Source organism: Macaca mulatta, chromosome 1, assembly GCF_049350105.2.
Source record: "Macaca mulatta isolate MMU2019108-1 chromosome 1, T2T-MMU8v2.0, whole genome shotgun sequence".
Classification (NCBI taxonomy): Eukaryota; Metazoa; Chordata; class Mammalia; order Primates; family Cercopithecidae; genus Macaca; species Macaca mulatta.
In genome coordinates, this window is record NC_133406.1 from 175208787 (window position 1) to 175224607 (window position 15821).

Genomic DNA, 15821 nt, shown 5'->3' on the forward strand with positions numbered 1-15821 from the left:
GCTTATCGGGCAGCAAAAGATGTATCTCTGTTCTCCAGAAGTATCTGCCAAATGACAAAGGTTCTTGAGAGCCCATCTCCATTGACTGTTTTTAACTCCCATTTTCCCGTTTCTAAAACGTTCTTTGAGAGTCATAATGGGGCATACAGTTTGTGGATTTTTCTGGGCTCTTGTTTCTCCTTCTCTTTTGATTCATCAAAATTCAAGCACTACCACTGCTTCTCATTAATTCTTCTTTCCAGACTAGTACAAAAAAAATGTGGAGAGATGAAAATCAAATGCATCAAATTCAAGCCTGTGTTCCCAAGTGGCACTTCGATCATAGCTTCATGTCATATGACCGGTATAGTCTATGTGACAGCAAGATGACTCACTTCTTTCTGAATGTTTCTATGTATTATACGATGATTTCATTTGGCCATGAGTTAGTTGAAGTTTCTGACAAGGTAGAGCCTTAGATGTATATATACTTCAATGAAGACATAAACTGACATAATCAATATAGTGATAATCAAGACAGTGGCAAATTTAATTCCATTTTGAATATTTTATTGATTCTCACAAATTTTACCAACTACATTCTAAAGCTTTTCCATTACTGTCCTAGCTAACCATACTGTTTTATCTCTAAAGGAAAGAAGTTTTCTTCTGTCCAGCTCTTAGCCTGTCCTTACTATTGTAAGTCAGGATACAATTTACTTTTTCTTTTCTTTTCTTTTTTTGGAGACGGGGTCTCACTCTGTTGCCCAGGCTGGAGTACAGTGGAGTGATCTCAGCTCACTGCAGCCTTGATCACCCAAGCTCAAGTGATCCTCCTACCTCAGCTTCCCGAGTGGCTGAGACTACAGGCTCATGCCACCACACCAGCTAATTTTTGTATTTTTTTTGTAGGGACGGGGTTTTTTCATGTTGCCCAGGCTGGTCTCAAACTTGAGGGCTCAAGCAATTTGCCTACCCCGGCCTCCCAAAGTGCTGGAATTACAGGCATACGCCACTGTACTCAGCCACAATTTACTTCTGAGCCCTAAAAATTAATCCCTGGGTAAATCTTACTCTCTCTAAATAAGCCCCTGTAATATATAGTTTGATATCTTCTTTCTCATTTCATAAAATGTAACTATTTGTTTAAATATCTGATTTTAGCCCATAGACTTAATTTTATTAAAAATAGGTCATATCAACCAGCACATTTAAAGTAAAACACATAAGATAATGAAGCAAGGACCTGACAAGTTACACAACAGGGCAGGTTATACCCACTTTATCTGGGTGCACCACCAGGACAGCCTTCCTGTACACCTTCTTCACCTGCTCTGGTGTTACCAGGTCTGCCATGCCAACTGGTTTCCACTTGGTCTCCCCAGCCCACAGCACAGTATGCATCGTGGAGAGAAGGGCTCTGATATTTCTTTCTTTACCTTCAATCCATTCCAGAATCTGTAAACACGAAGGGAATTAAGAAACTCAAATGCTTAATTACTACTTCAGAAGGTTTCCACTGGGACTCTAGAAACCCCTTCTGCTCCAGCAACATCAAAACACTTAGGGCAACCTGTATAATCCAGGCTGTTTCTTCCACCTGAAATGCTTCTCCTCCTTAACCTCCTACCTTGTCTTCCTGGTTAACTCTATCATCCTTCAAAAGCCTGCTGAGGAATTTCACACTGTTAGACTTTGCAAGTTTGATTTCCTTTCTCTCCCATCCCTACCCTCAGAGTTACACTCAACATAAACTCCATGAGGGTAGATACTGCACTAAATAAGTAACCGTTAAAAAAGCGCCAAACTGGCCGGGCGCGGTGGCTCAAGCCTGTAATCCCAGCACTTTGGGAGGCCGAGACGGGCGGATCACGAGGTCGGGAGATCGAGACCATCCTGGTTAACACGGTGAAACCCCGTCTCTACTAAAAAATACAAAAAACTAGCCGGGCGAGGTGGCGGGCGCCTGTAGTCCCAGCCACTCGGGAGGCTGAGGCAGGAGAATGGCGTGAACCCGGGAGGCGGAGCTTGCAGTGAGCTGAGATCCGGCCACTGCACTCCAGCCTGGGTGAGAGAGCCAGACTCCGTCTCAAAAAAAAAAAAAAAAAAAAAAAAAAAAAAAAAAGCGCCAAACTTCTCTGGGCTACTCTACCTTAAACACGTTTTTACCATAATATGTGCCACACTTTATTGTAATTGTGTGTTTGTCTTTCCCTTCCATTAGGCAGAACTGTTTGAGGAAAAGTATTATTTCTTATATATCACTGTATCTCAGAACCAAATAATAAACCTGGTGCAGAAGAGCTCAAAAAGGCTTGTTACATTAATTGATCCATTTAGTCATTTATTTGAACTATGAACATTCACAGTTTGAACAAATGAGGTGATTAAGTCAGAGGGATCATAAAACTGTATCAGCATTGAGTACCTAACAGGAGTTTGGCTAAGTGAGTGTTGCTGGATGAATGGTTCAGTCATGTTAATGACAGCTACTCTCCCAAACAATTACATACCCTGTACCAATTAAATAATCAAACATGGCTTAAGTGAAATAAACAGCTTTCTTTTATAGGAAACCGCCTAAGTTTGCCTAATGAACAAAGGTTTTTGAGATAAAACACAAAGTTTTTGGGAGAAATATTAAGCCCCTGTGACATTGGGTGGAGTGAAAAACATGCAAATGAAAGATCCTACATTGTACTAAAAAATGTGTCAAAGAATCTAAGTTATATTAGATGTATATTATATACATCTGCAACAAATCTGTCAGGAAACTATACAGAACAGTGCTATATGTTTTCAGAATGTGTTAAGATTGACTTGCCGTTCAAGTACTGGTTTTGCAGATGCCTTAATACAAAGACAGATTACATCCTCCTCTTTCAGTTTGTTATAGTGTCAGCATATTTAGTATTTTGTCACATAGGAACTCAACCTCTCCATCTGTGAAGAACATTCCAATTCTCTTGATCTTTACAAACTCTTCCAGACCTCATACCACTCATCAACATAACCACCCTCTGTTTCCCAGCTAATCTGCATCCGCCTGTCCATACAACATCTTCATCTGTGAAGTTATGTGGTTTTTCTTCAGCTGTGAAACAAAGGGATTAGATTTGCTGATTTGCAAACTTAAAAAAAACAACAACAACAATGCTGAAACATACTAAAACAGTATGTTGATTTGAGGAAAAAAGAATGTTGATTTGATTTAAGGAAAATCCTCAAATCTAATTTTACCTAGACCTCCAGAATCAAAAAGAGATAAAAGGAGAACTGCTTGGGTTAAAAGTAGAGGGAGACAATGGGGAAGACGGGAGCCACACTTCCCTCAGCCTTTCTCTCCCCTACCTTCCAAACCTCCAGGTCTAATGTTGCAGGAATTGGTAAGTCTCAGATACGTAAATATTTCTCTATCAGTAGAGAAAAGATCCTGGGGGCTTCAGTCAATCTGGTTTAATAAAAAAGCTCTCAAGGCAGAAACAGAAAACATAAACAATGCATTCTTCTTACCAGCAAAGTCTAATGACTCATGTTTAGAATGTGAATGCCATTTGAATAACAAAATCACCTCTTAAAAAGTGCTGCTGCTCATCTGAACAGGCAAACAAAAGAAATCTGTATTGCCATACCATGGAATAACATTTATTTTATTAAAGAAATTAAACAGTGTGTGCAACCTCCTCACAGCTACTTTGCTTTTAAAGGGAACAGCTGTACTCAAATCACAACTGCAAAGACCAAATAGAGTGGCCACCAGAAATCTAATACCATGCCTTCTATAGGTGATATGGTCTGAATGTATGTGTCCCCCAAAATTCCTATACTGAAATTCTAATTCCTGAGGTGATGGTATTAGGAGGTTAGGGCTTCCTACTGGGAGGTGATTAGTTCATGAGACACATTTCTTGTAAATGGGATTAGTGCCCTTATGAAAGAGGCCTGAGCAAGACCTCTTTCTTCTGCCTATGAGGACACAGGGAAAAGACCAGCATCCATGAACCAGGAAGATGGCCCTCACCAGACACCAAAATGGCTGGCACCTTGATCTTAGACTTCCAGCCTTCATAACTATGAGAAAAAAAAAATCCTGTTGTTTATAAGCTACCCCATTTATGGTATTTTGTTATAGCAGCCTGAATGGACTAAGACAATAGGTTAGTCTCGTGCTGATAGCTCCATATACATGACTTTATCACATGACTTTGTCATATAGGATAATCAAGCTGTGTCAGGGGCCTCACTCACCTTTAATTTCTCAGGATCCATTTCCTTAGCCATTTCCTCCTTTCTCATCTCAGCTATTGTCCGAGGCCCCTTTTTGTCTTTGTGAGCATTGAAACCTTGACCAGAGAGTAGGTCTTCAAAATCAGCTGCTTTTTGTTTCCCTTCTGCAATATAATGTTTGAAAATCATTAATAGTTTTCATTCTTAAACATAACGCTGTATCATTATCTCACAGCATCTGGGGTCTTCAAGATGTTTTTAATATGCATTCAGTCCCTTAACCCTCATGCTTGCTTACCCTGTGAGTAGGGTAAGAGACTCTTGCATCCATTTTACAGATGATGAAAATGAATCTGTCCAGAATCATTTAACATATATGTGGCAAGGTTAAAACTGGAGGTTGGTTCATGAAGCCAAATCAAATTCCATCTCCACTGTACCTTCTCTTTAGATGAGGATACTCATTATCCCTCCAGATTATAACTAACTCATATCAGTGTTGGCACTGGGATCTGGGTTTTGGTAGTTGAAATCCATGCATGCTACCACTTTCCTGCCCCTATTCTGTTGATATTTTAGTCAGTCACTTTGCTCTTTCTTTCCAAATCTGTTGTATCCTCATAATCTTTCTCAATTTGGTTGGACAGGCAGCCAAGCATGGTGGCTAGGAACAAAGAATTTGGACCCCAGCTCCCCAGGTTTGAATTCTAACTCTGCCACTTAATAGTGATGTGACCTAGGCAAGTTACTTACTATCTCTATTCCTCAATTTCCTAATCCTTAAAATGGGGATGGTGTTAGGAATATTACTTACCTTATGGAGTTGTTGTGAAAATGAATTAGTTGACATTTAAAATGCTTAGAACAGTGCCTGGCTATCTAAATGCTTGTTAAAACAAAATAAAACCAAAACATCAGTCCATACAGTCAATTCAAATCAACCAAAATCAGTTGGTTGAGTTGAAAACCATTTGCTATCTCTATACTGTAAGACATACACACACCTGCACTTGCACACACTGAAATGTAAGTGCTCTGAAACTAGGGATTTTGTTTCGTTTACTGCTGCATCCTCAACGTTTTCTACACTGAAGATGCTCCGTAAGTATTTGCTGATTGAAATCACTCACCCCACATCTATCTACTCAAAAATGGAGGGGAATTGACATGTCTCTATGGAACTGTCCAGGAAATATCCCTGGTAGTCAAGAACAAACATGATGTTACATACCCCCAACAACTGAATTCCTAACATGTTGGTGTTGTGAGAAGCACTTGTGTTCTAGCCAGTAGAATGTAGCAATAAAGGGCAGGGGTTCTGGAGCCAAACGGCCAGGGTTCAAATCCTGACTCTGTCACTTATAAGCTGTATAAACTTAGGAAATTACTTCATCGATCTGTGTCACAGGTTCCCCACCTATGATATGTGGTTGGTTTTGAAGATTATAAGAAATAATATGGTAGTCCCCCGACTTATTCACAGGGGGTATGTTCCAAGGCCTGCAGTGGACACCTAAAAACCACAGATATTACCGGACCCTATATATACAGTACTTTCTTTGATCTGATAACCGAGATGGCTACTAAGTGACTAATGGGAGGCTAGAGAACACAACATAGATGTGCTGGACAGAGGGATGCTTCACATCCTAGACAGGATGGAGTAAGATGGTGTGAGGTTTCATCACGCTGCTCATAATAGTGCACAATTTAAAATGAATGAATTGCTTACTCCTGGAATTTTCCATTTAATATTTTCAGACTGCAGTTGATCTCAGATAACTGAAATTGCAAAGGACAAAACCACACATAAAGGGGGATGACTGTACATGAAAAATGCTTAGGATAGCACCTGGCATACAGTAAGGACTCAATAAATGTTAGCTACAGCTACCAGGAAGAACAGAAGAATTGCCTTTCCATGTTCCATAGAGAGAAAGGCCTGTTCCCTCACCATGTTCCTATGTACTTCATTGCAGAGTCTGACAAAATCAACTGAAATATAAAATGTACCAAAATAGGCTTTTAATAAACTCAAATCTAACCATCCCTCCTATGCAAAAATATTACTTTTCACTCATTGTCAAGATCCTATCCAAGGTATCCTCCAGCCTCAGGTGTTGGCACCATTATAGGTACCCCACTGATCTCAGGAATCCACCAAACAGAGCATAAGAAAGACCAAGTGTTCCAAGACACATACAGTCCTCCAATTGGGACCAAAGGGCAAATATGACCAATGTGCTTGAAAGATTCCCCAACTTTTTCTTCTACCTCCTCTTCCAAAGGAATAACAGCTTTAAGATCCATCCACCTCTCCACTCACATCCCTTCAACATTCATTTAGTGCCTACCCTATGCCAAGCATTATGCTAGGTGCTAATGATACCATGGCAACTAAGACACAGTCCCTGCCCTCCATGTGGTTCCAGTGTGGAGAGAAATGGACAAGTGAGCCCACAGTCACAAAATGGTATAAAACTTAGAAGCATAGTCAACCCAGGAGGCTCCAGGTACAGCGTTGGCGGTAGGGATCATGTTGTGTCTCTACAACTGTAAGATTTCCTCAGAAACTACTGAATTGAAACTATCCAGAAACTACTGTCACCTTCAGACATACATATTCAGGCAGTATGACAACACAGACAGGCTGCCCTACAGCTAGGTCCCATACCATCATCCTTACCCAAATTACTTGATCCTTTCCCACGTTCGTTCTGGCCCCCAGGCATGGCCGAGAAGCTCACATTGTAGTTGGGTCGGTTCTGGGGAGAGGAGTGGGGCATGCTGGGCTGAGGCTTAGGCTGTGGCTGCTGCCAGTTGTAGGCACCTCCCTGCTGCCACCCGCCACCCATAGGCTGAGGAGATGCCTTCTGTGGCGAGCTGAGAGGTGGGAATCCTCCACCCAATCCAGTTGGTGTGGTGGGCTTGCTGGCAAATGAAGAACTACCTAAAGAAAAAGGGATGAAGAAGGTAAAACTATATTGAGTGGCCTCTAACTCTTGTGTCTTCAGATATTGTTTGCAGTGGCTTTAGTAGCCATTCCCTTGACTGATAGCATAAGTAATCTTCCTAATATAGATAAAGGAATTACAGGCATACATATTATTTCCTTAATCCCCACAACGACACTTTTAGGTATGTTTTAATGGCCTCATTTTTCCTTCAGATGAACAAACTGCAGGTCAGAGCAGTTAAGTGATTTTCTCAGAGGCACACAGCAAGTGGCTGAGCTGACACTTGATTCTGGATCTTTGCCTCCAAGTCAAAAGAACCCTGGCTCTTCCCACTGTGCCATCCTTCCCCACCCTTCCATCTTCTAAGCAGATTCTACTTCTTCACTAGAATAAAATGTTTTAAAAAACTACTAAATGACAAGAATGGGGAATAAAACAGAGTAAGTCCACTCATTAAGGTGCTACTTAAACTTCAATTATTAGGATTAATCACTTTTTGTTATAAAGCATGGTTAGTGCCCAAGAGTAAATAAAGACGTTTTGAAATTTCACAAGTAGGTTTTAATTTCATACTACTTGCATTTCATTCAAGGAAAGAAAAAATAGTCAACATTCTGATAACTTTAAACAGAACAAACGATCTTATTCAAGCTTTAAAAATGATGTTATTTTGTGCCAGGAATTTAAGTAGAATCGTGATTGCATAATCTCCAAACTTTTAAGCACTCACTGCATACAAGCTGGGTTATGTCCAAAATATGAAAACCAGCTGTGACTTGCATTTAAAGAGGTAAAATGAGAAGCTGAAATGTGATGATCCCCAAAGACCCTTTCATGTAATAAGTCTAAAGGAACAACAATAAAATAACTAATACTTATATAGCTCTTTAGAGTTAACAAAATGTGCTTATGTGCATTACTGCTCAGATCTACACAGCACTCTTAGGAGGTAAGTAGTATCACTGGCCCCACTTTAAAGATAAGGAAATTAAGGCTCAGAGAGGTTTCCTGATATGCTCATGATCACACAGCTAATTATGGAGCTGGGATTAGACTATGTACATCCTACCTCCAAATATCAGGTTCGTTTACTGCACCCAGTAATCCTTAATTCCTCTCCTAATTGCTGAGCCTTTCACTATAACTCATCCCTTACTATCCCTTCTTTCTATAGATACTTTCCCTATTCTGATCCTGGGACTCCACTTTCCTTCCCTACTGGAAATGTGTCATGATCACTGGACTTATCGTCAATCTGAGTTTCAGTCTCAGCTCTATCATTCATTCTTGCATTTGTTCTTCATTCATTCATACATATATACACTAATTCACCCCTATTTGGTGAGCATTACCAAGTGTGATGTACTATGCTGGGCACTAAGAATATCGCTGAAAACAGGACACAGAGAATCTTTCTATATCTCTCTTCTAAAGCTGGGTAAAAAAATCGCACCCCTTTGAGCCTCAGTTTCTTCATCTGTTTAATCAAAACTATGTCTGTATCACAGGTATACTGTAAAGACACAACATCTACATGAAAGTATTCCACAATTAAGCAAACAAAGAGGTGTTATATATTATAAAATAATGTAAGCTCATATGCTAATAAGCACATGCCTAGTACATCTTCAGGGCTCAATAAATACTTGGTGATAGGAAAATGTAATGACAGGGCTTGTCTTCAAAGTTGGCATTGCCCCACTCATTCCATAACTAGCAGCATGAAGTCCCTCTTCCTATGTCCCAGAGCCTTCCTGCCAAGAGCACAGGAACATACACCTAAGACTTGGTATTCATTCTATACTGGGGTTTCATTTTATATTTAAGGAAGCTTACTTTGTTCTGAACATATATGCTTTTTATTTTAAAATTTGGTAAATATGGAAAAGCCTAAAGAATGAAGAAAACCTTGCCATATGCCTACCATACTGTCAGTTATTCATTCATTTAGGAACCACTATCGAGCATCCTCTAGATGCCAGGCTGCAGATACAGTGGTGAAAAAGCAGACGCTGACCCCACACTCACGGGGCTCATCAACATTGCAGGACTCTCTGATGTCCACCCTTCTAGAATCTTTTCTCCCTATGCTCAGCAAGTCTAATTGTTAATGCAATTGAAGCAGATAACTGACAGAAAAACAAAGTGGTAGCTAAATCCAGAGACCACTGCAATCCTCATTAAAAGCTACAGCAGTGGTTCTCAACCTTGATTGTGCATTAGAATTACCTGGGGAGCTTTTTAAAAAATGCTCCATCTTGTGTAGCCCCTACAGTAGTGGATATTTTACATTCAATTAAAGTTTCTTCCTCCCACTGTAGTGTAAGTTTCAAAGAACAGGAATGTCATCTGCCTTGATTCTTTATTACATCCTGAATGCCTACCACGTAGTAAGTACTCAAAAATACTTGTGAAATTAGGGAATTAATGTTCAAGGGTAGAAAATCATTGACTGGATGAACTGACCTGATACTCCTTCCCACACTCAGCTACATCAACCTCTAAACCTTTTATGAGTGCAAGCTCCAGAGCTAGACTTCTTGGTGTTGAAAGCTTGTGATTTGTGCATGTTACTTAATCTGTTGTGTCCCTGTTTCCTCATCTGTAAAATGAGGATTATAACAGTCACCACTTCAAAAGATTATGAAGATTAAATGAAATGATATATGTGAAGCACTTCAAGTAGTGTCTGGCACATAGTAAGGCTCCAATAACTATTAACTGTTATTTTTATCATTTTCATTATTTGACATTATATTATATATTTGTTAATTTATTATTTGATTCCCCTTCTATAATGTAAGTTTTATTAAGGCAGGAGTTTTGGGGTTTTTGTGCTATTTTTTTTTTACCAAAACAGTCCTAGCACCTAGAAGGCACTTTCATAAATATTTGTTGGATGAATAAATGCATTAAAAATCAATAACAAATGAGATTTTATTGAAGTAAAATTTCATCTGATGTAGTAATATTACTTTAAAATTTGAAATTTTCTGTAAGATACAAAGAAAGGTGGAGAAGAAAATGTCTGCATAAAAGAATTTTGAGAGTTCTTAGAAGGGAAAAACATCTAAATAGTACAGAATGGAAGATAAAGATGCTGACACAAGTTACAGACAACAGTGGTAGCCAGGCTCACATTCCCTCCATCTGGCTCTAAATGCCTCAGGAGGGCTTCCTGAGATCAGGGACTATCAATATGGCCAAGATAAACCTTTGTGTCAGGGCTACCCCATCCTTATTTAACAAATCTGCACTGCCCTAGAGGAGGAAAGAAAAAGGAGGAAGAAAATATTTCAGGACATAGTACTCCAATGAACCCCTCCTTGAAAACAGGTTCCTTGGTGAAATCAGTTTGAGAACTCTGGACACTGTGACCCTCTTAGTGGTAATCAAAATCCACTGAAACCAGTGTTTCCCAATCTCACTTGCTCTCAGAACACTTACCCTGTGACATCTATTAACATATGGTGAAAATATTCTGGAAATACGATACTTGAGTCTATTTTCTGTATAGAATTTTACAAATTGACCAGAGAGCACCACAGTTAATGGAGAGAAGGGGAACGGTGTGAAGATCTCACAGGTAACACCACAGCATCACAGTAAGTGTTCTGCAAGGTTGCCATTATGTGGCACAAATCCATCTGACCAGCCCTGTCTCATACCATTTCCCTACACGTTACTTTTGCACAGCCAAACTCTGCTGCCATGAGCCCCTGAAAGCTCTAACTTTATTCATACTACACATCCAGAATTAGGCACTGGAGAAATGAATCAATAAAGATGATTTTGAATCCCATATCTGATTCTCACTTTCTTTTTTTAAAAAGCCTATCTCAGGTTTCAGAGGATAGATTAAGAATACACACTATTTGAGGTTCCAGGCGACAAGACCAGCTTGCTATAACACCAAAGACTGAGATTTGAGGCTTTGTAGCCATAAATAAATGTTATTTGTAGCTCGATCTTCTGAGTTTGTACCTAGCGTCCCAAGGTCGGCAAAAGGATCCAGAGTCTGGGGTTTGTTTTGATGGGTGGGAGTACCATGCGAGGATCCGGTTGGGCTGGTGGCAGCTGACTTGCTTCCCATTCCAAAGCCTCCTGAAAAGGAAATAAGGTCATTGAAAATGAGTTAGTTGTTTGAGGCTGAATTCTGAAATTCAGAATTCCAGAGTTACTGTTCATTTTGTCTCCTAGGCAAATTAGGACAGGGTTTGAAAATGTCTAAGAAGTTGCTAGACCCTGTTTCCCTGACCTGGGTGAATGGTGACCTTGAACAAGGACAGAACACAGAAAAGACAAATGCTGTTTCCAAGCCACAAGTGTGAACTATTATATCCAGTGTTTGTTTTATTTCCAGGTCCTCATGTCACCTGACTTCACTCTTTCCTGTAGGATTTGAAGTTAGGTCTGGATCTGGATTCCAGCTTTGCCAATTCCTGAGTGACCTTGGGAATCTTGCTTAACATCTTTGAGCTTCACCATTTTACCATTAGTTTTAAAAAAGAGAAATAATATGAAACCAATGGCACAGGCAACAAAAGAATAACAAATGGGACAATTATCAGGCTAAAAACTTCTGTGCAGGGAAGGTAACAATCAACAGAATAAGAAGGCAACAGGGTAAAAAGACTTATTTTTCACCATATACAAAAATCAGCTCAAATTCCATTAAACATTTAAATACAAGACCCAAAACTATGAAATTACCAGAAGAAAACATAAAGATGAAAACCAGAAGAAAACCAACAGATGTATAAAACCAACAGATGTATAAAAAATACTAACATCACCAATCATCATATAAATGCACATCAAAACCAAAATGACATATCACCTCACTCCTATAAGAATTGCTGTTATACAAAAACAAAAAACTTGTTGGCAAGGATGTAGAGAAAAAAGAACACAGTTAGTGGGAATGTAAATTAGTACAGCCATTATGGGAAACAATTTGGAGGTTCCTTAAAATATTAAAAATAGAACTACCATGTGATTTATCAATCCTGCTACTGGGTATATATCCGAAGGAAATCAAGTCAGTATGTCAAAGAGATATCTGCACTCCCATGCTTATTGTAGCACTATTCACAACAGCCAAGATATGGAATCAACCTAAGTACCCATTAATGGATGAATGGATAAATAAAATGTGGTATACACACAATAGAAAACTATTGAGCCATAAAAAGGAGAAATTCCTGTCATTTGAGATGACATGGATAAACCTAGACAGCATTATGTTACATGAAATAAGCCAGGCACAGAAAGACAAATACTGTATGTTCTCATTCGTATATGGAAGCTAAAAAAGTTGGTCTCATAGAAATAAAGAGTAGAATGGTGGTTAGCAGGTGCTGGGGTGGTTGGACGTAGGGCAGGGATGAGGAGGCATTGGTTAAAGGATATATTATTACAGCTAGATAGAAGGAATAAGTCAAGAGATCCATTGTACAGCATAGTGACTCCAGTTAATGATAATCTACTACATTCTTGAAAAATTCAAAGAGAATGGATGTTAAATGTTCTCACCACAAAAATATAACCACGTAAAGGTAACGCTTTTGTTAATTAGCTACGTTAAACCATATCACTGTGTATGTGTACTTCAAAACCTCATATTGTATACGACAAATACATACAATTTTATCTGTCAATTTAAAGAAAAATCTTTTTTTGAGACAGGGTTCTCACTCTGTCACCCAGGCTGGAGTGCAGTGGTGTGATCTCGGCTCACTGCAGCCTCAACTTCCTTGGCTCAAGTAATTCTCCCATCTCAGCCTCCCAAGTAGCTGGGACTATAGGCACACACCACCACCCCTGACTATTTTTGTATTTTTGTAGAGATGGGGTTTTGCCATGTTGCCCAGACTGGTCATGAACTCCTGGCCTTAAGGGATCCTCCCATCTCAGCCTCCCAAAGTGCTGGGATTACAGGTGTGAGCTACCACACCCAGCCAAAAACTTTTTAAAAATTAAAAACAGAAGCAAATCCTGTCACATGGTACAACACAGATGAACCTTGAGGATATTATACTAAGTGAAATAAGCCAGCCACAGAAGCCAAATGCTGTATGATTCTACTTATAGGAAGTATCTAAAGTAGTCAAACTCATGTAGAAGGGTGGTTGCCAGGGGTGGCGGAGGCAGAGATAGGGAGTTATTTAGTGAGTGTAGAGTTTCAGTTATGCGGGAGGGTCAGTGGTGAGGTGGGTTCGTTCTGGGGATCTGTTGCACAACAAAGTGCATGTAGCTGATAATACTGCATTTTACACTTGGAAATTATTGGCAGGGTAAATGTTATGTTGTGGGGAGGGGGTTGCTACAATAAAAAAAAAAAAGGAAGCAGCAACTGCTTCAGAAAGTTGTTGTGGCTGGGCGCGGTGGCTCAAGCCTGTAATCCCAGCACTTTGGGAGGCCGAGACGGGCGGATCGCGAGGTCAGGAGATCGAGACCATCCTGGCTAACACGGTGAAACCCCGTCTCTACTGAAAAATACGAAAAACTAGCCGGGCGAGGTGGCGGGCGCCTGTAGTCCCAGCTACTCGGGAGGCTGAGGCAGGAGAATGGCGTGAACCCGGGAGGCGGAGCTTGCAGTGAGCTGAGATCCAGTCACTGCACTCCAGCCTGGGCGGCAGAGCGAGACTCCGTCTCAAAAAAAAAAAAAAAAAAAAGAAAGTTGTTGTGATAAGCCCATTGTGTATGTGTTCGTATGTGCACGCATGCACTTAACTTGTTCAACGTCAGAAGCAGTCATGTAAGACAGCTCCATAAATGCCATAGTGATCATGAGGAGGAGACCTTATTGATCACAGACAAATCTCACTCTGAAATAAGTACTTTGTAAAGAAGGAAGAATATTCACATTTGTCAGCATCTACACTATACCAGAAATTCTTATACAAGTTTTTTAAATTTAAACTTACACAACTGTGTGGGACCAAAATTATTATCCCCATTGTTCAGATAAGAAAACTGAAGCTCAGACTTGCCAAAAAATCCAAGAGTTTCTAAGTGATAGAGTTTGATATATATTTATATCTGTCTGATTCTATTGTCAAGACAGACATCCAGCAAAAGAAACTCAGAAAAGTTAAATGGTGTATGATAAGTAGCACTATCACGTCATCAAGTGCATTGGGAAAAGCTCTTCCAGAATAAGAATCTTTAGGAAAAAGTGACACAAATTACACAGGTAGGCCACAATACTCTCTGAGTACTCACTTCATCTTGGGTAAGGATTATGCTTTTGCAATTATATAAATGTGTACAGAAAATAACCTGCTGACCTTTACCTGGTTTAGCATGCCAGTCCCAACCTCCAGAAACATCTGGCTGAATATTCACAGCAGGCGTACTAGAAGCTACAAATGGGGAGAAGAAAAAGAATGAGAACAAGAGAGCTCAGAACCCACTTTTTGAATTCACATAGGATAATGCCGATCCATCCTGAAGCCTGCATGGCCCCAGCAAGATCCCAAGAAATCCACTCGTGCTTCCAAGTTCTTGCTACACTCTGCAACACTCGATATGTTCTACCTTCACCTATGGTTGTTCACATGAGGCTTGACGGAAACTACATATTATTTGTCTCTGCTCCTTCTTTGTCTCACTTTGGTTTTACCTCCATATCCAAACACCTTGAGTTATAGCTGAGCATGTGTCTGTCTCCATTCGACTGTGAGTCCCTCGAAGGCAAGAAAGAACTATCTTATGTGCGTGTGTCCCACCTGTAAACTTAACACAGAGTCAGTGTGCAATAAGAACAGAGGGGGAAAACACCTTAAACTCAGTTTACCTTTGCTAAGTACTAACAAGTATAGAGGCATAATCCACTTAAAACTGACATTTTGTTTTTTCCTCTGCTGTGACATGAATTGAGAACCATGAGTCATGCAGAACATGTATTGGGCACTGGCTATACACCATCACTATGCTGGTTGTCAGGGATGTGTCTATGGTACTCAAAATAAACTCACTACAGCTTCAAAATAAATCATTCTGACCCCCCTCAAAGTTCCAAACATATAATTTAAAAGAAATATTTGGCTAAAATGAATCAGGTGTAATAGAGGAATACACGTGCGTAGTAAGTTTTTTAGACATCTATAAAATCTATATAGGAAACAAGATGCCATGATGAAGAACTTCTTTCTGAGGCACCTCTAGGTTTTGCCCACACAAATTAATGATTAAAATGCAAATACTAAACTGACATTGCAACTGGGATGTAAAACACACACACACACACACACACCCCATCACCACCAGAAGGCATCAAGATTATCATTCCAAATCTTTTATGTCCTTGTTTTGTTTACTTAGTACCAACCAAGACATCTAGTACCTTCCCATCATTAAGTTAAAAAGGATATGCCATTATCAGCAATAATAATTCTTTCTTTTATATTTTTCCCTTCTCTTTTTACACAATAACCCATTCCACTGAGGTGGAAGTTAGACGGTTTTGCTAATACGTTCTATCTGATTTCCTTTAAGCTCTCATCTTAGTCTTACAACCAATTAAGATGTAGAAGTAGGTATCAGAATTTATTGCTAATCAAACCTACAAACCCTTATGACTACCTACCACATGCAAGGCACCACACCAAGGGACAGAGACTAAAAGATGCATTATCTATCCTCAAGAAACTT

The 15821-nt window shown here is 39.7% G+C and overlaps 1 protein-coding gene across 8 annotated transcripts in view; it reads right to left on the minus strand.

Annotated features, from left to right (window-relative positions):
- DNAJC6 (DnaJ heat shock protein family (Hsp40) member C6) overlaps window positions 1–15821 on the minus strand; it is a 157946-nt gene that overhangs the window by 2590 nt on the left and 139535 nt on the right. For 5 of the 8 annotated variants that reach the window (XM_015141751.3, XM_015141756.3, XM_001090057.5 and 2 more), the window contains exons 14-18: window positions 14462–14530; window positions 11148–11267; window positions 6893–7156; window positions 4228–4370; window positions 1261–1437 (exon numbers count right to left, since the gene is read on the minus strand). In XM_015141751.3, coding sequence (XP_014997237.1) covers window positions 1261–1437; window positions 4228–4370; window positions 6893–7156; window positions 11148–11267; window positions 14462–14530 — 773 coding nt within the window. The remainder of the gene's footprint in view (window positions 1–1260; window positions 1438–4227; window positions 4371–6892; window positions 7157–11147; window positions 11268–14461; window positions 14531–15821) is intronic. The other 3 variants (XM_077954600.1, XM_077954626.1, XM_077954632.1) reach the window with 1 other exon arrangement.